The 25,483-nt window shown below is 48.0% G+C and overlaps 1 protein-coding gene across 1 annotated transcript in view; it reads right to left on the minus strand.

The window, feature by feature from the left end:
- Positions 1-25,483, minus strand: part of CYFIP2 (cytoplasmic FMR1 interacting protein 2) — an 89,601-nt gene that overhangs the window by 45,617 nt on the left and 18,501 nt on the right. The window contains exons 9-20 of the mRNA XM_023754143.1: positions 23,978-24,069; positions 21,882-21,999; positions 19,928-20,047; positions 19,274-19,399; positions 16,849-17,015; positions 15,950-16,097; positions 12,705-12,858; positions 11,600-11,756; positions 11,034-11,130; positions 8,357-8,433; positions 5,880-5,988; positions 3,416-3,535 (exon numbers count right to left, since the gene is read on the minus strand). Coding sequence (XP_023609911.1) covers positions 3,416-3,535; positions 5,880-5,988; positions 8,357-8,433; positions 11,034-11,130; positions 11,600-11,756; positions 12,705-12,858; positions 15,950-16,097; positions 16,849-17,015; positions 19,274-19,399; positions 19,928-20,047; positions 21,882-21,999; positions 23,978-24,069 — 1,485 coding nt within the window. The remainder of the gene's footprint in view (positions 1-3,415; positions 3,536-5,879; positions 5,989-8,356; positions 8,434-11,033; positions 11,131-11,599; positions 11,757-12,704; positions 12,859-15,949; positions 16,098-16,848; positions 17,016-19,273; positions 19,400-19,927; positions 20,048-21,881; positions 22,000-23,977; positions 24,070-25,483) is intronic.

A 25,483-nucleotide genomic window follows, 5' to 3' on the forward strand; every position in this document is an offset into this window, starting at 1 on the left:
ACCCAAATGGGCAATTCTGTGAAGTATGGGAAGAGCTCTTCAAGGGCAACCAGAAACCCGAGTGTCAGCCACATGGGCCTGGTGACCAGCTCTGTGGCCCCAGGGAGGCAAGAAGATCTGGATTCTTGAACCCAGGGTCAGTGAGAGCTGGTAGGTCAGATTCATGAATGATGTGTCCGGGGAGCTGGCAGCAAACTGATAGCACAGTCCAGCTGCCAGGCACACCTAGGCAATGGTTACCAGCTGGGAGGGCTGGGCTGGTGCTGCCAGAGCTTCTGCACATTTACTTGTGTTCTTCCACATTTTTAATGTTGGCTCAAAATTTCAAATATGTTCTGCAGCCTTAGGCTGCCAGCTCTCAGCTGCAGTGTTGTTGTTTTTTGTTTTTTTTTAAAAACACACACATTTGTATTGATTTCAGAGAGGAAGGGAGGAGAGAGAGAAACAATAATGATGAGAGAGAATCATTGATCATTGATCTGCTGCCTCCTACATGACCCAGGATTGAGCCTGCAACCTGGGCATGTGCCCTGACCAGGAATCGAACCGTGACCTCCTGGTTCCTAGGTCAATGCTCAATCACTGAGCCACACCGGCACTGGCCGGAGTCAGCTTCAGCTTTTCACAGCTCTCTTGGAGCATCTATTTACCGAGCTGCGTAGGAGGATGGTGACTGACAGGAAATGTTTGCAGCCTCCCCACTCGGCATCAGGCTGCCTCCCCATCCAGATAGGAGTTTCTAGGTAGAGGGAAGGGCTGAGGGCAGCGCATTCCTGGGTTTGTTTTTCAGAAGAGGCAGAAGCCTCTTAGCGGAGGTGAGGGGGGCCTCCTGACCCCATAGGGGGGAGCGTCCTTGGGGCCTCCTTTTCAAGGGCTTCAGGGGCAGTGGCTGCTCTCCTGGGGGCCATCATCCTCACCCGGTAAACACCGGCTTTCATGCTTGTTTTGTTCTCGGCTCAAAGAGCAGTCAGTGCCTTTCAAGGGCTGGGCCATGCACACCCACGCACACCCCAAACCAGTTTTCCCACCCGATACGCTCATTCATTACTGGAAAACTGGAAGGTACAGATAGATTTTTTAAAAAGATGAAAACAAAAGTCCTACTACTTGGAGATAATGACTGCTAATATTTTGGCATAAACAAAGAAAAATCTATTTCTTAAAATAGATGTCCTGGAAGGAGGCGGGCTACATGACAGTCTCTTCCCGTAAGGGACCTGGGCTGAGGTGGGCAGCTGGATCAAGTCTTCTTAGGAAACGTTGTTGAAAACTCACCCCGAGAACATTTCACTGCAGCTCCAGATCCCTGTGTTCCTCTCCTCTGTTTTTCCCCACAGGCCTATTTATTTATGAAGTGCAATGAACTATGCAAAGCTCTTTCCAGACTGGCTCGTTTTGTCCTTGCAACAACACCATGAGGTGAATGCTAATCTCTGCTCCACAGTGTAGGTAGGGAAACAGGCTTATAGAAGATAAATGACTTGCCAAGATCACCCAGCCAGTAAGAGGCAGGGTCAGGACTGCACCCACTGGTTTTTCTGACTCTGGAGCTCTACTTTTTAAAAAAGTCCTTTGTCCACTTAAAAACAAGCAAACACCTTTCTATTTGGAAATAATTTTAGACTTACACAAAAGTGAAAACAGCAGAGTTCCTGCATACCCCTGACCCGGTTTAACCAACGTTAACCTCTTACATAACCATGGCATAATTGTCAAAAGTAGGAAATTAACGTCGGCACAATGCTATTAACTCAACGACAGGCTTTATTTGAATTTCCTGTTTGTCCACAAAGGTGCTTTTTGTTGCTCTGGAATTCAATCAGGACCCACTTTGCATTTAGTCTTTTCCAATCTCTAGTAGTTTTCAGTCTTTCTTTGCCTTTTATGATCTGCATGCTTTTGAAAAGTATTGTTCCCTGTGTGTGTGTGTGTGTGTGTGTGTGTGTGGTGTTTCTTTTGAGGGACTGTTTTTGATTTGGGTTTATGTGGTTTTTCTCATGATTAGATTGAGATTATGCATTTTGGAAAGAATACCACAGAAAAATACATATCAGGAGACACATGAATATATCTTATTACTACCTTTGATGCCTGGTTAAGAGGGTGTCTGCTAAGTCTCCCCATTATAAACTTAGTATTCTTCTATTTGGAGCGAATAAATGTCTTGAAGGAGATAATTTGATATTATTATGCAAGTATTCTGTTTCTTCCCAAAGTTATTTTGGGGGTAATTCTTTTTTATTGTGGGAAAATATACATAACATAAAATTTACCATTTTAAGCATTTTTAAATGTACAGTTCTGTGGCATTAAGTACCTTCACATTATTGTGCAACCATCACTACCATCCATCTCCAGAACTTCTTAATCTTCCTCAACAGAAACTCCGTACCCATTAAACACTAAAGCTCCTTCCCCACAATCACCCCCCTACTTTCTGTCTCCATGAATTTGGCTACTCTGGGAATCTCCTAATAAGAGGAATCATAATATGTTTTTCTTAAAGTTCTGTCCACTGCCCTGGCAGATGTGGCTCAGTGGGTTGGGTGTCATCTTGTGCACCGAAAGGTTGCCGGTTTGATTCCAGGTCAGAGCACATGCCTGGGTTGTGGGCTCGATCCCCAGTAGGGTGCATGCAGGAGGCAGCCAATCAATGTTTGGCACTCTCTCTACCAAAAATAAATCGATAAAAAAATCTTAAAAAAAAAATTCTGCCCACTAATTTTAGCATCCATGTAGTGATCTAATGGTGACTTCATTCCTTCTACTCATCTGCTTTTGAAAGCATTAGAGCCTTCCTTTGATTCACTTAAAGACTGACTGATCAATCAAGCTTACTCTAATTCTTGGAAAGAATTAATATAGAGAAGTTCAAAAGCTGTTTAATAGGAGAAGGAAGGTCCATGCTTATGCATCAGGACCGATTATATAATTTGCAGGTCCCTGGCAAATGAAAATGTGGGGACCTTCGTTAAAAAACTATTAAGAGCCCTGGCCGGTTTGGCTCAGTGGATGGAGCGTCGGCCTGCGGACTGGGGGGTCCTGGGTTCGATTCTGGTCAAGGGCATGTGCCTTGGCTGCGGGCGCATCCCCAGTGGGGGATGTAGAGGGGGCAGCTGGTCGATGTTTCTCTCTCATTGACATTTCTGGCTCTCTGTCCCTCTCCCTTCCTCTCTGTGAAAAATCAATAAAATATATTTTTTAAAAAAACTATTAAGAATTTTAAGACAGCAAGAGCAGAGCATTAAACCCAGCACAGAGCCCCAGGCAATCAGGAGGGTAAGATTATTTTCATTCTTAAGTCTATTTTCCTGCTTTATTCAGATAGGAAGGAAACTTGCTGCCCTCTATAACTGGCCCAGTACTAAGCTCACAACAACATCCAGCTAGAATCCCAGATCGTCCCATCTCTTACCACTATGGAGGTCAGGTCCTCACTCTCAAAGCGGCTGATGGCCTGGTCCAAGGATTTGTACATGGCGGCAGAGATGCGCTGAGTAATGAGTCTGTTCAGGTCAATTGATCTACCCAGGAGCTGGACAGGAGAGAGAGAGAGAGAGAGAGAGAGAGAGAGAGAGAGAGAGAGAGAGAGAGAAGATTTGCACAGACACATGACAACGAATTGCAATGCACTGATAGGAACTTGGATTAAAAGTATAAAGGACATAACTGGGACAAATGGGGACTCTGTAGAAAAGAGTATTGTTCAATTTCCTGAGTATGACAATTCTATTTTCATTTCGAGGAGATAGGTGCTGAGGTGTTCAGGGGTGAAGTCTCATGATATATGCAACTTATTCTCAAATGGTTAAGAAAAACAAGTATATTCTTTTTTTTTAGTATATATTTTTTATTTCAGAGAGAGGAAAGGAGAAGGAACATCAATGATGAGAGAGAATCATTGATCAGCTGCCTCCTGCATGCCCCCTAACAGGGAATCAAACCTCCACCTCCTGGTTTATGGGTCGATGCTCAACCACTGAGCTGCACTGGCTGGGAAATAGTATATTCTTTAAAATATATATTTCCATATACTATTTATATTTATACATAAATATATTTTATATATTTGCTGCATTTGTGGGAGAAAACATATACATGAGAAAGAGAAAGTGGTAAAACAATAATCATGGATCTGTTTATAAAGAATATATGTGCTCATTGTATTATTCTTTCAAGTTTCCTGTAGTTTTGAAATATAAAATGCTGAGGGAAAATACAATTTACTCATACTGCAGGACAGGCTCTGGCATCCGTGCAATGCTGACATCCTAAATTAGCCTTGAGCTCCTTCCTGAATCTGCCCTGTGCCCCAAATTCACAGTCGGGAATAGCCACCCCTCAGCCTTTAAATTCATCCCCACAAAGGGCCGTTGTGTGCCTTTGTGGGGATGAATTTAAAAGCAGGAGCATGAAGGGCTGGTTACAGAACGGAACATGTAGCTTACAATAATTTCTACTGGGGAACACAGGGGCTGCACTGCAGATGCTATGGAGAGAGCAGTAAACATTTATTGACCACCTGCTCTGTGCCCTGCACTTTGCTAGGTACCCAAGGATTATTCTTAACTGTTTAATTTTTTCTACTTGTCTTCTGGGGTGAATTTCCTACTAACTGACAAGGGCCCCTTAAAGCCACAATGTGCACACATAAAGCCCTCAGTATTGAACACCCTGTGGCTAACTCTGCTGCATCAGTAAGTGACAGTCATAATTCTCTGTTGTCGGCAGAGGAGAAAAATGTTCTTTTTCCTGTTACAATTCTCCATTTCCCTTGCATTTCTCATAGCAACGGGAATGTCAGGGTTCCTCTTCATCTAGACCAGCGGTTCTCAACCTGTGGGTTGCGACCCCTTTGGGGGTCAAACGACCCTTTCACAGGGGTCGCCTAAGACCACCGGAAAACACATATATAATTACATATTGTTGTTGTGATTAATCACTATGCTTTAATTATGTTCAATTTGTAACAATGAAAATACATCCTGCATATCAGATATTTACATTACGATTCATAACAGTAGCAAAATTACAGTTATGAAGTAGCAACGAAAATAATTTTATGGTTGGGGGTCACCACAACACAAGAAACTGTATTAAAGGGTCGCGGCATTAGGAAGGTTGAGAACCACTGACCTAAACCATCTCCTCAGTGGAGGCTCGGCCCCCTTCACCTCAGTCTTTTCCACAAACGCCATGGACCACATGAAAAGCATGCAGAGGCCACAGCGGAAAGGCCCAAATCTCCCAAGAGATTTTTAAGACCCCTCTCTACTCTCACTCTCCAGGCAATCAGGAGGGTAGCTGCCAGCAAGACGTAGGAGCAGGGAGCAGTCTGCTGGGGCAGCTCTTATTTTGTCTCCCTTGTTCCGTTAACATTTTTAAGCAGGAATATGTGTCTGAGCTCCTGACAGCATTTCCTCTACTCTGGGGGTCAAGTGTTCACAGAAACCAACCCCACAAAAATAAACAATCATTTCTACCCTGGGTTTAGCCTGACATGCTGTGTTTGTTTCCAAGGCCCGAAGCTCTCCATCACTTAGGCTAGCATCTGAGCCTTGCAGGGACACATTTACCCACTGCTGAGCAGCAGTCCCGACGCAAGGAAGTGGGCCGCAGCTTAGTACAGGAAGACAGAGGCTTTGGTGGCCACTGTTCCCCAGGGGTGAGCTGCAGACGAGCGGAGAGCCTGGAACTTGAACCAGAGGAGGCCCGTGCCTTTGCTCGGTTTGTGGACTCTGAGGCTGTGTCACACCTATCTTAGACGTCCACATGGGGCAATGCGCAGACAGCACAGCCCTGATTTCTGACCTCCATGCTCCCCTCACAGCTACTCTCTCAACCTGTTCCACTTCCACTGTGGGTTCCGTCCCCATTACCTGGACGTGTCTCTGTTTCAGCAGCGTCTCGTAGCGGTTGGACGGCGGGTACGGAATGATGACTCCATAGTTCTTACATTCGGCTCTAAAACGTTTATCCAACAGGACACTGGAAGGGATGAGAGTTAAATGAGGCCAGGCAATGTGACAGCGAATCGTTTTCAACTGCCCCACCACGTCTGCTTTAGACCAGGATCTACCCATAAAGCACGGTCTTATGCATTTTAAGTATAATTTCCTTTCTGTTTTAGAGCAAAGTCCTTCAAATTTCTTTTCAACCAGAAGAGCTCAATATGTGAATGAGAATGTCTAACTTAAAGACTGGCAACACAGAAGTTGAATGACTTTCCTCTTTTATTCACTGACAAAAAATCAACAACAGCAGTAACAACAAAATGGAGTGCATGCTTGTCATATCCCAGATCCTTGCTTGGGACAGACAGTTCCCAAGAGGAAACATTCTAAGCACTAGGAATACAAAGTTCCTGTCCCCTGGAAGTCTATGTTCTAGTGAAGAGAGACTGAAACTGAAAAAGTAGGCAGAGGAATAAGATAATTTCAAATAGTGTACGTCTGCATGGTATTCATTATGTATCAGGTGTGCACACACACTCATACAGTCGCTTTTCATCTCACATCCATGAGTTGTAAGTACCATTATCATCTTTCACACTGAAGCACACAATGCAGAGTCATAAGTGCTCTGAAAACAATAAAACAGGACCATCTGGTATGAGGAGGTCAGAGAAAGCCTCTCTGGAGAGGTTTTGTTGGACAGAGACCTACATGCGAAAAATGGCCAGATCTGGGGCAAGAATCCCTCAGGCACAATGAGCCTGGGATGTCTGAGAAAAGGAAAGATGGCCAGTGTGGGTACAGGGCAGGGCCTGGTGGAGATCATGGTGCAAAAATGAACTTATAAAGTTAGTCCAGGGGCCAGGTCACGTGGGACTACCTAAGCCACAGGAAAGAGGTTAGATGCTCTCCAGATGTAACTGGATGTCATGGAAAGGAAGCCACGAAGCAGGACAGTGACCCAATCTAAATGCACACCCTCCAGTACAGAGAGCAGCCACCCGCCCCATGAGCCTGCTGAGCACCTGAGATGCGGTGGGTCCACGTGGAGATGCACTATGAGTATAAACTACATTCTAGATTTTGAAGAATTAGACAAAAAACCATTTCTAGTAATATTTAATTGTTACATGTTGAAATTGTAGTATTTTAGATATATTGGATTACATATTACATGAAATATACTCCTAAATTACTTTTGCCTATTTTTCCTTTAAATATGGCAACTAAAATTTTAAAAATTACCTTTGTGGCTCACATATATAATTGCATTATATTTCTTCTCTCTTAAGATTTTTAATTGTTTTCTTTTTAGAGAGAAGAAGGAAGAGGGAGAGGCAAACATCATTGATCTGCTGCCTCCTGCATGATCCCTACCAGGGATCTAGACTGCAACCAGGGCATGTGCCCCTGACCGGCAACCTTTTGGTGCATGGGATAACGCCCAACCAACCTCATGGGCCAGGGTTCATTGGATTCTATTTCTAATGGTCAGCACTGATCTAGATCATTCTCTCCCTTCTGTGCTTTCTAACTCTTCCAACATCTCTCCAGCTTTGTCATGCAGTTTGCTCCCTCTTGTGGTCTGTGGAGATCTTTACATGTACTAATTCACCTTAATCCTCTCTCAACAGCCTCTTGAACTTTCCAAGTAATGCATACAATATATTAGTTTCAGGTGTACAACATAGTGATTTGACATTTCGATACTTTCAGAAATTATCATCATGATAAGTCTAATAAGTATGTCACCCTACAGAGTTGTTACTATATTATTGATTATATTCCCTATGCTGTATACTACATCTCCATGGCTTATTTATTTTATAACTGGAAGTTTGTACCTCTTATTAAACTTGACCCTTTTCATCCATCTATCCACCCCTCCTCTCTGGCAACCATTAGTTTGCTCTCTGTGTCTGTGAATTTGTTTCTCTTTTTGTTTTGTTCGTGTGTTCTGTTTTTCAGATCCCACACATAAGTGGCATCATGTAGTATCTGGCATGCTATTGTTACTATACTTCTGCCACAGGGACTTTGGACAAGTAGTTCCTTTTCCCTGCATCCTCCTGTCCCCTCCTTCATCTAGTTTTACTTTACTCCTATCACCTTCAGAAATGAACTCAAATGTACCTTTCTCAGGCTAGCCTTTCTAGCTCCCCACTCAAAGACTAGTTCAGGTTTAACTGTCATATATTCCCATGAACTTTTCATTCATAGGGAGCACGTAAGTTCCCTTGTCACTGTGCATTCACTAGTTTTTATTAATGTCTGTCTTCCCCAGACATATCTATTTTCCTCTCCTACATTCTAGCACCCAGTCCAGACCCATGGAAGCATTTAGGTTTCCTTACGTGCTAATGAAGGGAGGTTTTGCAGCAGCAAACCCCAAGTTCTCTTACCTGCCGGCCATGGCTTTGTAGTAAGCGAAGATCTGATCCGCCAGCTTATAGACAAACTGATCAAAACACAGGTTCACCTGGCGAAGAGGAAGCAGAACACGTCAGTGGTGTCTGTCCAGCTTTACCACAGAGACTTGGGCAACTCAAAGAGGGCAGTGGGCAGGTCTGCCTGAAGCTGTGGGGCGAGAGGCTTTGAAGGAAAAAGAAAAAAGATTATATGGCCAAGTCAACTTTGGGAAACCTTGTTCCTTGTTCTGAAGGTCCTCAGTGAGGCACAGAGAAGGCAAAGTTCAAAAAGCTGTTGAGAAACCGCCCTCCCCACTAGTCCCCTCCTCGGTGTTACAAGGGGCCTGCCCAAGGGGGACGTCACAGACAGGTCTTCATGTCCTGTAATGACTCATGTCGGCCTCCCATGGCCACCTCTCATGACAGACTTTCTTGTCTTTTCCTTTCCCTGTACTTAACGTTGCTTTGCAAATAAAGAGGTGGATGGTCATTAGAAGTTTAAACACTCAAAAAAATACAATGCTTAAAAATCTTTGATTTTCAGCGAACAAGGGGCTGTCTTGCCATGTCAATATTTCATCCCAATGGTGATGCTCGGGTGGGAAGGAAGTTCACATCAGACACAGAGGATCAAATCCCAATCCTCCAATCCAGCAAGAGCAGGAAATGGCTGAGGGTGAAATTTCAAAGGGGAGTGGCAGTGTAATGTCAAAGGAAACAGATCATATTTAGGTAATTCATCTTTGATTCTTTTCTTACCAAATTCTCAGCTCTATATCCAAAGAGCTTTCATGCCTTTTGTTTTACACCCCAGGTGGCACATACAGTGCTGGCCTCATATGCAGGTAACCAAGGCATCCGACCTGGACTTGAACTTTAAGGGCGCTGGTTGGTTCTCCTTTAGGCAAAGAGCCTGCAGGGTCCAGGTGGGGGTGCCCACTCATACCCCATGATCCTCCTCTTGAACCAGCTTTGAGCATCCTTGCCCAAGTGGCTCAAGCCCCTTCCAGGCTCTGCATGCTCTTTCCCCTGAGTTTAACCTTAAGGGTGAACTATACTGTAGGTATGTGCACCCCCAGGGCTGGCCAAGAGGCCATTTTTTGTGGCCATGGTGGTAGACGAAGCTTGGGTATCCATGTACATATACATGAGGTCCTTCAGGGTGGGAAACAGGGTTTGGGGATGGGAAGAAAAAGGGGTCAGGAGACACAGAAGATTGTATTTCAACTCCCATAGAAATTAGAGGATCTAGAAAGAAAGCAGCAGCTCTACTAGCTTTTCTTTGAAATACATAAACTTTCAAACAAATCTGGTGGCACTGCATACCCTAAAACATTCAAGTCTTTCCTTTATAAATAAGAATGCCCTATATTTGTATGACAATTTTACCAAATGGGCCTCGTTCCATGTTTATAGAATCTCACATGCTTAAGTGGAACAGAGACTATCATCCAATTTCAGAAGGTAAAACTACGTCATTAGTTCCTTTGATCTCATGTTTCTGCCCCTTGCTGGCCCATGGAAGGACTGCACTTCCTTGCTCCTCTTTGAAAGGAGGCACAGCCACGTGACTTGCTTTGACCAATGGCCTGTGTCACTTTCAGGTGGAAGCTTTAAGTATCAAAGTATCAGAATGTGATTCACCCTAACCCTTCCCCCTGCAACTAATAAATATTCCAGATGGGTCCCACACTGAAGACTACATAGAATAGAGGCCCCAGCCAACCCATACTAGAGAAATAAACCTTTGGTTTCAAGCTACTAAGACTTTGGGGTTGGTTGTTACTGCATCACAACCTAGCTTATCCTGACCATTACAGAAATAAACCCTCTCTAGTAAACAGCTTTACCAATTGAAAAGATGGCTATGTCAGTCCTATCAGTACTATACAGAGACTCGGTGACCTTGGGGTAATGACATCTGACCCTTGACATCTCAGATTTATTATCTGTCAAATAGGTGGTAGCACAGATTTTTAAAAAATTGTTGTAAAGATTACTTAAAATGTTTATATAGTGCTTAGCACTATGCCTGGCAAATGGTAAATACATAATAATTGATAGGTGTATTACTGTTGTTTTTATTAGCCAAGTAATCAAACCATAAAAGACCTATTGGAAAATTAATTTTACCCAAGCAGTCCTATCATGTCCCATCCCTTGAAAAAGAAAGACCTCATCCTGGTCTAGGTCCTTTAAGACAACCACTATGTTTATGAAGAGCACTCTCTGGAACCAGTCACTGATCCCATGCTATGGTCTCCCCCAAATTCATATGTTGAGATCCTAACCCCCAAGGCTGATGGTATCAAGAGGTGGGGCCTTTGTGGGGCGGGGGATTAGGCCATCAGGGTGCAGCCTCCATGAATGGGATTAGTGCTCTTACAAAAAGACCCCGAGAGCTTCCTCTGGGCTTCCACCTCATGAGGACATGGTGAGAAGTCTGTGACCCAGAAGAGCACCCTCACCCGCCCATGCTGGCACCCTGGTCTCAGACTTCCAGCTCCAGAACAGTGAGAAACACGTGTCTGTTGTTTATGAGCCACCCAGTCTGTGATACTGTTACAATTTGAATGGATTAAGACACCCAACTTGTGCCAATAGCTAAAGATGGGGAAAGTCCAGACTCCTGGAATAAGCCTTCAGGAACAGAGGGAGAAGCATCACTTGCCTCGGCTTCGATCTCGTCGTACAGGAACTGCTTTTTGAACTTGGTCAGAGCATAGTAGGCGCTGTCATTGTACAGGTCCAACGGGTAGAGGACGTACCTGAAGAGGAAAAAACAAGGACCAGCAGCTTAATAACCATCTCTCTTATGGCAGCCAGACTTCCATCTGCTCGGAAACATGAAGATTTGGGAGAAAGCTAGAAAAGGAGAATTTTCAGCACTCTATGTTTCCAGCCTCCACTTAGGAATGGCTTACTTTACAATCTGCCCATAGAAATCAAAAGTCCATGATGCTAATAAATCCAGGGCCTGAAAAAATGAGTTAGCTTCCTAATCCCCAGAGATGATAACTCCCCCAGCATGACTGTTAAGAGAATGACAAAGCGTAGGAGGGGCAGATGGGCTGGTAGACTTCTGAACCTATCTGCAAGGCTGAGTCAAATCTGGTGTGGCCTTGGCCTGGCATAATGCCTCATCTGGAAAGCTTGGGGGGAAAACAGAGCTCGCTGGCAAACTAGCCTCCACCTGCACCCCAGGAACCTCCTCGCTGGCCCAAGCCTGCGTCTTACTCCATCATGGAAGGTTCTTTGGTTTCCAGGATATGGTCTGTCAGGATCCAGGGCATGGACATCTCAATGGGAAACTGGATCCGCCGGCCCATGGTCAGCTCCAGGAAGAACTCTCGGAACCAGAGCTGGGAGAGGTCACAGCACTGCTGCAGGGCTTCTGGAAAGCACGAGGGAAAGGCCTGGGTTACAGTGGAGCACGAAGGGCCTGGGAGCGGACTGTTTATGAATGTTACTGTTATTCTTATGGCGGTGCTGGAGCACAGCAGGTCCTCAGAGGTATGACTTGACCGTAGACCCTGCTCTCTTGAACTTGAATGCCAGGCTAACGTTAGAAGACAGGGTTTGCTAAGCTTCAGAAGCAGAAACAGTGTGTGTGGGCAGTGGTGGTGGTGATATTTTAGAGCTTTTGGTGCCCCTACAATGTCCACTTCCCTCCCCCTGCTCCAAAGTCATCCTGAAAATACTTGCCATTCAAAGTGTGAAGACAGGCCTTAGGTGTCTGCTTTTACCTGAACTGCAGCTCCGTGACCCCTTATACGTGATAATTCTGAACTCACTGCTCGGAGGCCTTGAAGGCCCTTCCAAGGCTGCTTCTGTGAAGAACTTGGGACTATTGGCTAAGATCTCTCTTCAATACCAACAGATGCCTGACCACTCCCACCACTCTGGGCTGCTACTGTCCCTCTACTCTGCCCTGTCACACCTGTGCACACATCCTACAGACAGAAGAGGAGGAGTGGGGGACACAGGGCTGAGGTGCAGCCGGGAGCCTCCTTTGCTAGGAGCAACGAGCACTCATGGGCTCAGAGCTGCTGCTTAGATGCAAAACGCTGGCCCTAGGTGCGTCTGTGCGCACTGCTATTTTGATCCCCTTTACTAAGGACTTCATGCCCAGTCAGCCACAATGTCTACCGGACAAATATTTCCAGCTAAGTCAGAAGAGCTGGACTGAGCCGGGCCTTTCCTGGCTCCCAGAGTCCACCGGCAAGTGTGCGTTTTTTTCCTTAGTGGCCAATGTGCCCCTTGGGTCAGTGATCACAGCTCTCTGCAACTCTGGCCTCCTGACAGCTCAGTGGCTCTGGGACTGGGGAGCCCCCACGCTCACCACTGATGTTGAGCAGGTGTGTGAAGAAGAAGGACTGCTTGTGGAAGTCCTCTATGGCGAGGACAATGGGGCCGTCCAGGCTGCTCCTCAGGGTCTTCTTGGAGCCGCTCTTGTCTGCGATGAGCGACTCGAGCATGGTCCGCACCATGTACAGCTTGAAAAAGAAAGACGGGCAGGTCAGGGGCTGGCCCTGCATCCGGGGGAAGGATGCTTTGTGCTGCACTTATATATATATTTTCTGAAGATGCCCTTATAAAGCTTTGTCTTGGGAAGCACCCATTTTGGGGTTGGAGAAGTGAATTTGGAACGTGTAAACTTTCAAGCGGGAGGCCAGCCAGCCCGGGAAGGCAGTTCTGTCTGGGGCCTGCGGCATCCCTGGGTAGGTGCACCGGGTAGAACTAGGAAGTTCAAGGTCCAGGTTCCTGCTTGCTCTCTCAGCCAAGGATGTGGGCATCAGAGGAGAACCTCATTCCATGCCACCCTGGAGTCCCTGCCTTCCTGGACAGCCACGGTAGCACCATGAGTGGAGCATTGGATCAAGAGTCAAAAGACTGGGGTGTCAAGGCCAGGCACTGCCGCTGACTTGCTGTGTGACCTTGGGCAACAGAGTCCCACTCCAGGCCTCAGTTTTCTTATCTGCCAACATGAAGGGGTTGTAGCTTTCGCAAACCAGTCCCCTTCAGCGCTAACACTCTGAGAACTGTGAAATGGGAGATTATCAGAACAAGCCCCCACCACCTCAAGTTTTTGACCCTCAGTATTTTGAATCCATCGCCCTTTGGTGGCACCAGCTGCATGGCACAGCCTGCCGAAATCCTGGGTGAAGACTGGTACTTACACAGGAGCCTACTAGACAATTAACTCCCTCTTACAGAAGACCTTAAGTGCAAAGGGTACAAGTGCTAATCTAGATCTTTCCACATCATTTGTCTTTGAGTCTTAGGGCTGGAAGGGGCCTCGAGGAGCCAGGCTAGTCCATTCCTGCTGCCTCCTGGAGAAGTGTACCCAAACCAACCCAGCCAGGCGGTGTTATACCAGGGATCGGCAGCCTCTTCGGCCCTGTGTGCCACCAGTGGGGTGAAACAAAGCCCGCGGGGACCACTGGCAGGCCTAAGACATAGATAGGAGAGAGGAGGAGGGGTTGGGAGGGCAGGAGAGACAGGGAAGAGGGAGAGAGAGAAAAGAGAGAGAGAGAGAGAAAAGCAAGAGGTATTGTATACGGTGGGAAAGCCGTCACGACTGCTAGGGGCCACTTGCCGACCACCTCTGAGATGCTCCAACCTCCCTCTGCCACAGGTCCATCCTTCTCTGGGACCTCACCCACCATGTGCACTGCGCAGGGCAGCGAGGCCACAGAAAGGAGCAGCACCATCCTACCATAGCCTTCCCTTCTAGGTAAAGGAGCTACCATGGATGCCGGTCTATCAGACGTCCACCCTCTGCAACCCTGTCGGTGGGCATGTCTATCACCCCTAAGAACCGAGAAGCCCTGTTCTAGCGATGGCCTTGGAGGCCTCGAAGAAAGCATTCTTATGTCCATCCATGTGAGTGTTGATTGATTTATATCAAATTCTAACGACTTGTCCATAAGAGGGGGAACTCTTTTCCCACCTCCTTTTAAACAGAGCATTTGACCCACCAGGACAGTCCAGCTACGCTGGATGCCCATGTCGACTGTGCTCCGAAGTCTCTAGCAGAGCCCCGGGTGGGAGTCAGGAGACCTGGTTCTTGTCCCACCTCAACCTGTGACTCACCTTGCGGCTTGGACAAGTCACTTCCCCTCTCTGGACCTCAGTTTCCCCATCTGTAAAATGGGGGGAGGGGCCTGGGACTAGTTTGTGTCTAGGGGTGCTCCCAGCTCTGACTGTCTAGGAGCCTATTAAATGCATCTGTGCCACCTAACATGACTCGGTGGTGCTGAGGGGCTGATTGCTGGTGACATGCACCTTTCGCTTGTCTATATAAATAGTCCTGCTCTCTCCTCTCTCTTCTGTCTCTTTCTCTGCCTGCTGGTCCCCCTTGCTCACCTTCCTCCTTTCCAGTTTCTCTTGTGCCTTGTCTGTCTCTCCCTCACTCATGTCTAGGACTCACAGAAACACCGAAAGCCCTGCTCAGCTCCTCTGGGGCATTCTGGGATAGAAAGGTCTCTGGCCCCTAACATTACACAGAACTCTTTGCAGAAGCTTCCTCAGGACGGTCCACAACCAGCAGGCAAGGTGAGTGCACACTGACCACAGTTGGGAAATCAGGGGATGTTAATGATGACAGAGCTGAGAACACACCTCGCCCCTGTCCCTCTGCCCCGTCCCCCTGCCCAGACACAGACACACACACAGTGAGAAAGGTCAGGGATGGCTCCTCTCAGGGACTCAGGATTTCAGGGCGGAGAAGCTGAAAGGTCATGTGAAGTGGGAGTCCCCAGTCTGGGGCTTCCGGGGCCTGGACGACCTTTAAATGCTTCCATGGAGCCATATGCTTTCCCCCAACACCTCGTAAGCCTACCGAAAACTGGCTGTCCTTTAAGAGATTTAACTAAGATGCCCAGATTCTTTATTTTTTTTCCCCCTGGAATTTGACAACTGCTTTGGATAAGCCACAGGCAACCTGTTGTTGTTCAGAAGCTCCAGCTGGAAACTTTGAATATCTCTGATTACTAGACATTCTCTAAGGAGTCAAGGGCTTTCAATACTTGTCCTTCTGGGGTCATGGGGGGAATAAAAAGAAGGACCTAATCAGAAACATGATCTCATGCAACGTTTTCATTTAACAGAGAAGACAGTCAGAGCTCAGAGAGGTCGGCACTTTCCCAAGATCACAGGGCAAGTCAGAGGCAGAACCTGTGAATTCCCAAGCTCGGATGTCACTGCAGGGGAAGGGGCAGGGTTCATTAAAGAGGGACAGGGCAGATGCACAGAGTCTACTTCAAACTCCTCCTATACTTTGGAACCAGTCCTGGTAATACCCCCATTTGCCAGATTAGACAACTGAGGCACAAAGAGATTACATAACGTGCCCAAGGTCACACAGGTATCTAGGACGAGAATCCAGGTCTCCTGAATCTTAAGCCAGTGGTCCTCCCTCCTGTATCAAAACCAGATGGTAGAATAAGACTAGAGCAGCTGCTTGACCCTGCCCCTCCTGCCCGAGGACCCCCGGCCCCAGTGCCCTATGGTCCAGCCAGGATGACCTACCAGGGCCTGGCTGGCCTCAGTCAGCAGAGCTGGCTTGTGCCCAGAGCCGCTTACCTGTGTGCTGGAGGGCCCCACAGCACGCCGGGGCACCTTGATGTCAAATCCGCCTTTGGGATCCTTCTCCCCTCTTAGGCATGGGTCATTGGGGGGCTCTCGGCCACCCTCCCAGTCACAGATGGTCTTCCGAATTGCCTGCAGGACACTGGGAAGGAAGGACGGAGGCTCAGACTCGGTTTTAGCACCAGCAGGAGGGAAACACTGCAAGCCTGTTTCTAGGGTCTATGGTGCCCCAGGGCCACTTTCCCAGAATTCCTGGGGTGCTTGTCAAAGGTGCTCATCCTGGGCCCCACCCCCGAGATGCTGGTGTAACAGATCTCAGGTGCAGTCCAGAGTCTGCATTCTACAGGCGCCCAGGTGATCCCAATGTCAATGCTACCTGAGACCTCAGCTCTGAGCCTGTGCAGGGGCTAAGAACTCAAGTGAGGTAGGACGGCTGTTTCTGTTTTTGGTTATAGGAGAGTCTCATTAGTCCAATTATATCTCTGATTATTTAAAGCTTTAATAATAGCTTATATTCATTGCACTCTTACTCCACGTGGCTGTGTGCTTAGGTCTACACGTGGATTATCCAATTTTTCATCCCAACAGCCTATGAGCAAGAACCATTATCATCCACATTTTACAAATGAGGGAAAGTGAGGTTCAGAGAAGGTAAGTAACTTGACGGGGTTCACCTAACTAGACGGCGGTGGAGATGGGCTTCCAACCCAGAGACTGAGGACCAGTCATCTCAAATGTCCAGTCTCCTAAGAAGGTTTCCTAAAACCTGCTGGATGGTCTGTGTGATCAGAGGCTGCCCTGGAAGCTGACTGAGCAGGGATCTTCCTCTGTGCTCTGCACCTCGCACCCCTGATTTCCAATGTGCCCCTGAAAAGGGCCATCAGAAGACCCACCTGATAAGAACGTTCTTCTTCTTCCGCACCGCCTGCCTCAGGGGCTCGCGCAGCGTCACCTGGGCAAAGTCCTGCAGGGCCGCGTAGATGGTGTTCCTGATGGCCTGGTTGAAGACGCTCTCCATCCTGCCCATGAGCACCTGCAGGCCTTTGATCATGGCGATCACCTGCCGGGCACAGATCAAGGTCAGGCTCCCCGCACCTGGGCACACCTGTCTGTCCAGCACCCTTCACCGCATCGTAGGGAGGGTGCTGGGTGAGATGCCAGAAGCACGAGGCCAGCCAGTGCTACCTCGAGTGCCGATCCATGGCTAGGTTAGAAGCGAGTGCTGGAATGGAAATCGGCACTCTGCCCTCCATCAGGAAAGCCCTGCGGCCAAGCAAAGACGTCGCTGCCGATTTTCATTCCGGCACCAGCTCCCTACCTTGCTGCGGACTGGTGACAAACGGCAGCTGGTCCATGGACCGCATTTTGAGTGCCACTCTGACTTCTGTGGCCTCTCCACACAGCATGCACCCACAGGCCATATCTAATAGAACTTTTTTTTTTTTACCATACACATTTTAAAAAATTTTTTACAATCTTTGCTTTTGAAATAATTTGGCCAGCTGCTGCTTGAACCCGTAAAATAGGGTTCCTGTAGAAGACTCGGGGGGAAGCTCCTGTCCCTCTAGTTGCCTCCTCCCCAGCCCCTTAACTCACTAATCCGCCTGCAGACGTGGGGAGACTGGTGTCTGTGATGAGTATAGCCCTTGGTGCTCTTTCTTGGGATCTTGGGATCTGCCTGCCCCCAGGGCGAGTGTCCTCTCCCCTGGGTTACTGTCTTCTCTTAATCATCCCCTCCCTGCCCAGGAAGGGAGCATGTATTTCTGTAGCTGCTTTGCCTGTTTCCCAGTGGGTATGTTTAATGGGATGGGGGAGAAATAGGAAGTCTGGTGTGGCCTTGGGTGGCAGACACAATCTCTGGTCCAGCTTTACCAGCAACAAACCTAATCCTTAACCCCGCACCCCCACCCCCGTTAGCCTCAAGTGCTCATTCCTAGATTGGTTCAGAATTCAAAGAAAGCATGTGCCACATCAGCCTCATGACAACACCACACTTATCACACCCGTTAGCAGTGGAAGTGCCAGGAGGTCTGGGGAGCACTCAGCTCCAGGCCAAGTATGATTACAACTACACCCCTGAACCCCAGTCCTTCAAGGTGCAGCCTGTAGATGTGCAAAATAGCAACCTGAACTCCTGCTATGCTCTGACCCTTTCCAGCTTCCATAGCTCATCGACATCATTATCCCCTTTGACAACTGTTGTTTGGTTCTCAAGAATAACCCTGGGATGAGTGGGTAGAGACTGTCGGGTCCATTTTACAGATAAGGAAGTTGAGGCTCTGAGAGATGAAGTGACCTTGGGCCCAGGGCTAGGATCCAGGTCTCTGACTTCTAGGCTTCAGGTGGTCATGAAAGAGGTAGCTGTCACTCACAACTGAGTGTGAATGAGTCTCCCCCAAATAGAAATATCTTTTTGCAATGAAACAAACAGAAATTACCACTGTCAATATAAAAACTTATGTCTTTCAGTTTTGAGTAAATATTCAAAAGTATATCACTTTTACTATAAATGGGGTCATTTTTTACATGCTGTTCTTTAACCTGTTTAAACTCAACAATACACTGTGCATATCTTTCCACATCAGTACCTCCATCTTAGTGGCCACACAGTTTTCGATGACATAGCGGTACCTTCATTTATTTTACCTGGTCCCATACTGAGGACATTTCAGTCGTTTCACATATTTTGGTATTATAATCAATACTGTGATAAATATCTATGTGCACATGTCTTTGTACAATTGGCTTAATTCCCTGGGATATATTCCTAGAACCTTCTGGGCCAAAGGGTATGCACATTAAACATTTGGGTACAGCCACTCAGACTGCCCTCATAGAAAGACTGTAAAATGTAGATGGGCTACCCAGTCTCTGAGAAGGTCTATTTCCCACGCTTCACCCAGCCACAGGCATCACCAACCTTCCAAGTCCTTACCATCCTGACTGGTCAACAACACTACCTCATCTTAGTTTCAATCTGCAGTTCTCTCTGAACACTCATTGGTTTGGGCATTTTTCTTAGCTTTTTTTTTTTTTCTGAGCTCTTTCAGCCATTTTTTGGTTGGTTTGTTTCTGCTGCTGGTTTTCTTTTTGCCCATTTTTTTCTAGTGGCGTGAACACTTTCCTTTGGATTTTTAAGAACAGAATGAGTTTCTAATCGTTTGTGACTAACCTGACAGAGATGAATGTGGGGGGCAGGAAGGGGACGGGAAGTGCATGCACAGGAGGGGACCAAGGCTGCCGTCTCGCTGGAAACCATTCCCTCCCACTGCGGGACCCTGAGCAGCAGCCTTGGGGCTGGAGGAGACCGGCACCCACCTCCACAAAGGCGAACTTCTCCTCGCTGGTGTAGTTGTAGCGCGTGGCTCTCTCGTACTCCTCGGCCGTGCCCGGGCAGTCCTTGTTACAGAACTTGTCGGTGGGGTGAACCAGCTTCCAGGAGTACTGGGTGGGGGGTGGGGGTGGGGAACAACACAAATGCCCATCAGTGGAGCAATGGACAGACAAAAGGAGGTGTGACCATGCCCTGGGAGACTATTCAGCCACTGAAGGGAATAAAGTACTGATTCATCCTACAGGATGGATGGACCTTGAAACCATACAAAGTAAAAGAGGCCAGCCACAAAAGACCACATAATATAGGATGTACTTTAGGAAATAACCAGACTCGGAAAATCTATGGAGACAGAAAGTAGATGAGGGTAGGGGAGACAGGGCATGGAGGGGGGGGGGTGCAATTGATTTTTGCAGTGATGAAAATGCTCTAAATGTGTGATTGCACCACTCTGTAAATATACTGAAAACCAGGGACTCTACATTTTAAATGGGTGAGTGGCATGGCATGGGAACTGTATCTCAATAAAGCTGCTATAAAAACGGTGCTTGGGGGAAGGCAGAGGCAGACAGGTTCCAAGTGAACCGAGGTCGGTCTGAAGGGGCAGGCGATGGACAGCCTCCGCCTGGGGCACCTACCACCTCCATGACGTGGGCGCTCCACTTGGATAAGAGCTGCAGGCCCCGCAGGGCCAGGTCGAAGAGCTCGCGGTACTCCTCGTCGGACTTCTGGCTGTCCAGCCCCGAGCCCGTCACCACCTGGGGAGCATGAGCAGTCACCCCCACCATCCACGTGCCCGGCACTTTTATGCATTACTTCATTGATTCCCCTAAGATCGCTACACGAGCTGCTTTATGACATCCCCTTCACAGATAAAGGGAGGCTCGGACAGTGTCCTGCTGAGTGAGTTAATGTTCATGAAACAACAACATCTATTACATAAGATGACTTTAATCAGAAAAGCACAAGGTTCATCGGATGATGAAAGGGTTGTGACCAGATACAGGAACCTAACCCAGTATTTCCCCCGGGGAGCCATGGTTCAGAATTGGTTAATTCAGTGTTCATGGCCACTTCATAGAACATTATTGCGAATAACGAGAACGGTCTGCATATACACACATATAAAGCGTATGATTTAAAAATAACTTTGAGCCAGACTCATTCTTAGACCACAACCAAAACTTCACAAGGAATAAAGGAGACCCCTGCTCTTAAAGTAGGGGTCCCACAGCCTTAGTTCAGTTGACTGGCACATATGGTTAAGAAAGTCCAAGAGTTTGCACTTGTCCCTGGTCCACGCCCACTGGCCTAAGACCACACTGTCCGCATTTGTCTGGCTGTCCTCATTTCAAATACATTGCCTCTTTGATACAAGGTGTTTCCGAGTTTGGGTTTGGAAAGCATGGGCACTGTGGCTCCTAGCCACATGGTACAACCAGTGAGCAAACATGGGACAGTGCAGTCATCTACCCAAGAGCTCCAGGTAACAAAGGAACTCAAATCAGGACACCTGTGCTATTAAACCAATATATACACTCATTGGAAGGGTTTAGTGCAGTGGTTCTCAACCTTGGCTGCACATTAGAATCGCCTGGGAATCTTTTTAAAATCCTGGTTTCTGGGCCTCATCCTCCGGAAATTCTGTTTCTTTGTTATGGGGAGGGCCACAACATTCTGCCCTCCTGCCTCTAGCGGGTATTCCCTCACTCATGCTCTCCATCATCTCTGTGGTCATTTCTGTCCTGCCTGGTCCTCACTCCTTCTCACCAGAGGCGCACACGGGCTCCATCCTAGCAGCTGGAGTGAGCTCACCTCACTGTTTCTTTGTTATGGGGAGGGGCCACAACATTAGTAACAAAGAAACAGAATTTCCGGAGGATGAGGCCCAGAAACCAGGATTTTAAAAAGATTCCCAGGTGATTCCAATGTGCAGCCAAGGTTGAGAACCACTGATTTAGAGGGAAGAGATTCAGGAGTATATATACACTCAAATGTCAATCATAGTCAGTTCTGGGTGGTAGGATCTTACATGACTGATTTTCCCTCCTTTTGCATATCTTTTTTTTTTTTTTCCTTCTGAGGTTTGAGCATTTACTATGTCCCTAATTGTATTTTCTGGCTTGTTCAATGATCAGTCATTATTGTGTAATTTTAAAATATTTAGATGGTGTTATGAGCAGGCCTGTTTAGAACTCTTTCTTTTGCTATCTAGGGTGGAGATGGTTTGGAACACGTTCTAACAATTAATTCCCAATTACTCTGCTAGGCACAATGTGTTTTTTGTGCGTCAGAGGGTTTAATCCTCTCAATGAACCTTTCTGGATACTATTACCCTCATTCTGCAGAGGAGGAAATGGGGGCAGAGATGCTGCATCACTTGTGACAGTCAGCAGCAGAACCAGAATCAAACTCAGTTCTGTGTGGCTCTAAAATCCATGCTCCTGGCCATTCTGCCCTCCTGCCTCTAGCGGGTATTCCCTCACTCCTGCTCTCCATCATCTCTGTGGTCATTTCTGTCCTGCCTGGTCCTCACTCCTTCTCACCAGGGGCCCACACGGGCCTCCATCCCAGCAGCTGGAGTGAGCTCACCTCACTGTTGCTGTAGCGAGCGAGTTCGGAGATGAAGCGGATGTGGTCATCTCGGATCTGAACCATCTGCTCGCAGATATTGTACTGGGGGCTGATGCTGCTCTGGGTGCAGGTCCACCTGGGCAGAGAATCACAGGGTCGGAGCAGGTCCTGGTCTCAGGCGCCTGGCGGGACAGGCTCCTTCCACTTACATGCTGCTCCTGGTGCCCAGCCAAGGTGGCTGGCTCCCCTGGGTAGAACCAAGGGGTAAACCAGATACGAGCACGACAGCCTGTTCATCCCACATCGTGGGGATCACAGGCTGAACGGACCAGCCCTTCCTCTTCCTCTAGGACCCAATCACAGCTTTTCCAGATTCCTGGTGTCCACGTACTTACCAGTTACACGAGTGAGAAGGGAACTGCAGCCTCTCTAGGGCTACAAAGGCCTGGAATCCACACAAGGAAAAAGCAGGGTGGGTGACCTCCCCAAGCCTGTCTACTGACTCTGACATCCTGAGGTTGAAGCCAGCTTTGGAGGGGCCTAAAGGGAAGGACTTTTCAACCATGACCCAGTAACATGCAAGCAAGCACTTCATGGTGAGGGAGGTCATAGTCATTCATTCTCTCTCTCTCTCTCTCTCTCTCTCTCTCTCTCATGGTCATTCTCTCTCTCTTTCTCTTTCTCTCTTCCTCCTTCCCTCCCTCCCTCTTCAACCTCTTATTCTTCTATCACCTCTTCCTCCTCAACCATTATGTTTAAACTTATTATTGGGGGAATCAGCCTGAATTGGAGAGGAAATGAATGAATGAAAATCTTCACTCTCCTTCCCCAAGAGAAAAAAGACAGGCCCCTTTGCCCTCTAGTGCTGGGTGACCCGGTAGACAGATTAAAAGCACAGTCACCAAAAAAGGCAGATAAACGTTTTGGCAAGAATTTAATATTTCAGCCCAGTCCAGTGTGGATCAGTGGTTGAGCATTGACCTATGAACCAGGAGGTCACAGTTTGATCCTAGTCAGGGCACATGCCCAGTTGGTGGGCTCAATTTCCAGGGGGGGCCTGCAGGAGACAGCCAATCGATGATTCTCTTTCATCACTGATGTTTCTATCTCTCTATCTCTCCCTTTCCCTTCTTCTCTCTGAAATCAATAAAAACATATTTGGGGGGGAGAATTTAATATTTCAAAGGGAGCCCTGAAGTGGCCCTCACAGAATGTTCAGGACGGTGAGAGGCTTCCTCATGCTGGTTTTATTTTGGGTCAGCAGCGTAGGGATGGGGACACAACCACTCTGACTGCCGCCGCCCCACCCTGGCCGCATCACTGTTCCCAACCAACTTCCGGTGGCAGGGAATTCATGCAGAAACATGAGGAAATGAGTGCAGCATTCTGGACTCCATGCTTTTCCTAGAAACCTCCCGCCGCTCTGGCAGCCAGCGGGTTATGAAGAGACTAACCCAGATTTCATTGGGCTCAAGGCTGACAGTTTTAAGGCTTTAGCCCTGACTAAAGGACGGTCAACCCCTCCTCTACCCTCCCCACCCCCACCCCACCTCCCCGCCGCCATATGGAAAGGTCAAAACCACCCAGCTTTGGAATGAGACGCAGGCAGAAGAAACCTCTTAACAACCCCCAGAGATAAAGGCTGTAGCTGGGTGTCCCCATTCCCATGAGGCACTGACACCCCAGACCCCAGATCTTAGCGTGGATTCCCTAGGATGGTGGTTTACAGAATGACCTAAGGTGAGGCCATCAACCAGTTCACGTGGCTGGAGCTGTCCAAACCATACGCGCTACGGCATACTTACTGCATGGACACGAAACCTGAGGAGGCAATCAGGGTGATAAAGAATGATGTCATCTTGCTTCTCAAGGAAGGACTCCTGCTGTCCCAGTGCAGCTGGGACGGAGAAGGGGGTGTGGCTGTGCTCTGAGCACTTTTGAACCCCAGCGGCAAAGGGTGGATACAAAAGGGCTCAGAGCACCCTCCACTGCTCCCCTCTGGAATCCACCTGCCCAGGGCTCTGGGGAGGGGGGAGGGACTGAAGTGGCCCCTCGGCCCCCTGCCCGGGCTGGGCGCCTCGCGGGAGCCGAGAGACATTACGGCAGGCACTCACTTGGACTTGTTCTCTTCATAGTGAGCACTGGTCTTAATGTATCTGGCCAGCTCTATCTGCATGTCGCCGAATAGAGGCACCACCTGCAGCTGCTGCAAAGGAAGCAAACACAGCGCGTGAGACGCCGAGGGGGGACTAGGTGGCTGCCTTCCACCAGGGGAGGCAGCCTCCCTCCGTGAGCCTCTGGGCTGACCCCTCGCTCCTGCTTCCGATGATGCTTCCATGTGACCCTGGAGCCAAAAAGAGCCCCAGCCAGCATACAGGTTCCCTGCCTCCAACCAACTGTAGGATCCAGCAACTCAGCCCAGAGAGGCAGAGTAACTTGTCCAAGGTCACCCAGCAGGCAGACCGGGTGAAGGATGAGGACCAGATGGCCTGCCTCCCAGGGCAGGGTCCTTTCTGCTCTAATTTCCCTCGGATCGGATGATCCTGCTGCTTGGAACTCTGGACTAGGAGTGGGTGCCTGGATGCCACTGGCTGGTGTAGTGTTTCCGAGAAGCTCCAGTGTAAAGTAACTGAAATCATAACACCTAACACCAGAGGGCAGACAAGGCCCATCTGAAGACCAGGACAAACGGAGGGAGGCTGACATTTACTGTCTGCTTCTGATGCACTGGGCACATTGCCAACTACTTCAAAACCAGGGGGGGGAAATAGGGCAGTGTAACTACCTGTATGACACCATAGTGTGGATACATGTCATTCTGCATTTGTCAAAACCCATAGAATGTACAATGTCAAGAGTGATCCCTAATGTAAACTGTGGACGTTGGGTGACAATGACGGGTCAATGTAGGTTCATCAGTCATAACAAATGCACCACTCCGGTGGGGGTATTGATAATGGAGGAGGCTGTGCATGAATTGGGGTGGGGGGAGGGACAGGAGGTATAAGGAAATCTTCATACTTTATGCTCAATTTTGCTGTGAATCTAAAACTGCCCTTTAATAAAAATTAAAGTCTTTTAAACAAAACAAACAATAGTATCTCAAGTCATACAATAACCCCGTGAGGTCAGTACTATTACCATTCCCATTTCAGAGATGGAGTAAAGGAAGCTCAGATAGCATGAGTGATTTTTTTACAAAGTCAGACCAGCTAGAAGTCAAGGAGGCAGGACTATGAGCCAGGGTTCCGACTCACCAATGCAATCCCACTGAACCCTCAAGGGAACCCTATAACATGGGCCCCCTCAGTATTCATGGGAGGCTAGGAACTCAGTCTCAGAGGTTTCAAGACTTTCCCAAAGTCGTCCAACTCCTAAGTGGCAGAGTCAGAGGAAGCCCGGCCCATCCGAGGCGATGCCCAGTTCTTCCCCTCCACCCCATGTCATCACCCTGATGAAGGCAGAGGCACGCTTTGCACAGGTCCCCCGAGATGAGCCCTGTTTCCATTTGGGGCAGCTGCAGAGAAATTGAAAGTCCTAGTCTCGCCAAGAAGCCAAGGCACAGAATGACTGCTGGCGACTTATTTCCCCTTAACCTCAAAGAGTTGGTGGGACTCAGG

Source organism: Myotis lucifugus, unplaced genomic scaffold (genome assembly GCF_000147115.1).
Source record: "Myotis lucifugus unplaced genomic scaffold, Myoluc2.0 scaffold_56, whole genome shotgun sequence".
Lineage (NCBI taxonomy): Eukaryota > Metazoa > Chordata > Mammalia > Chiroptera > Vespertilionidae > Myotis > Myotis lucifugus.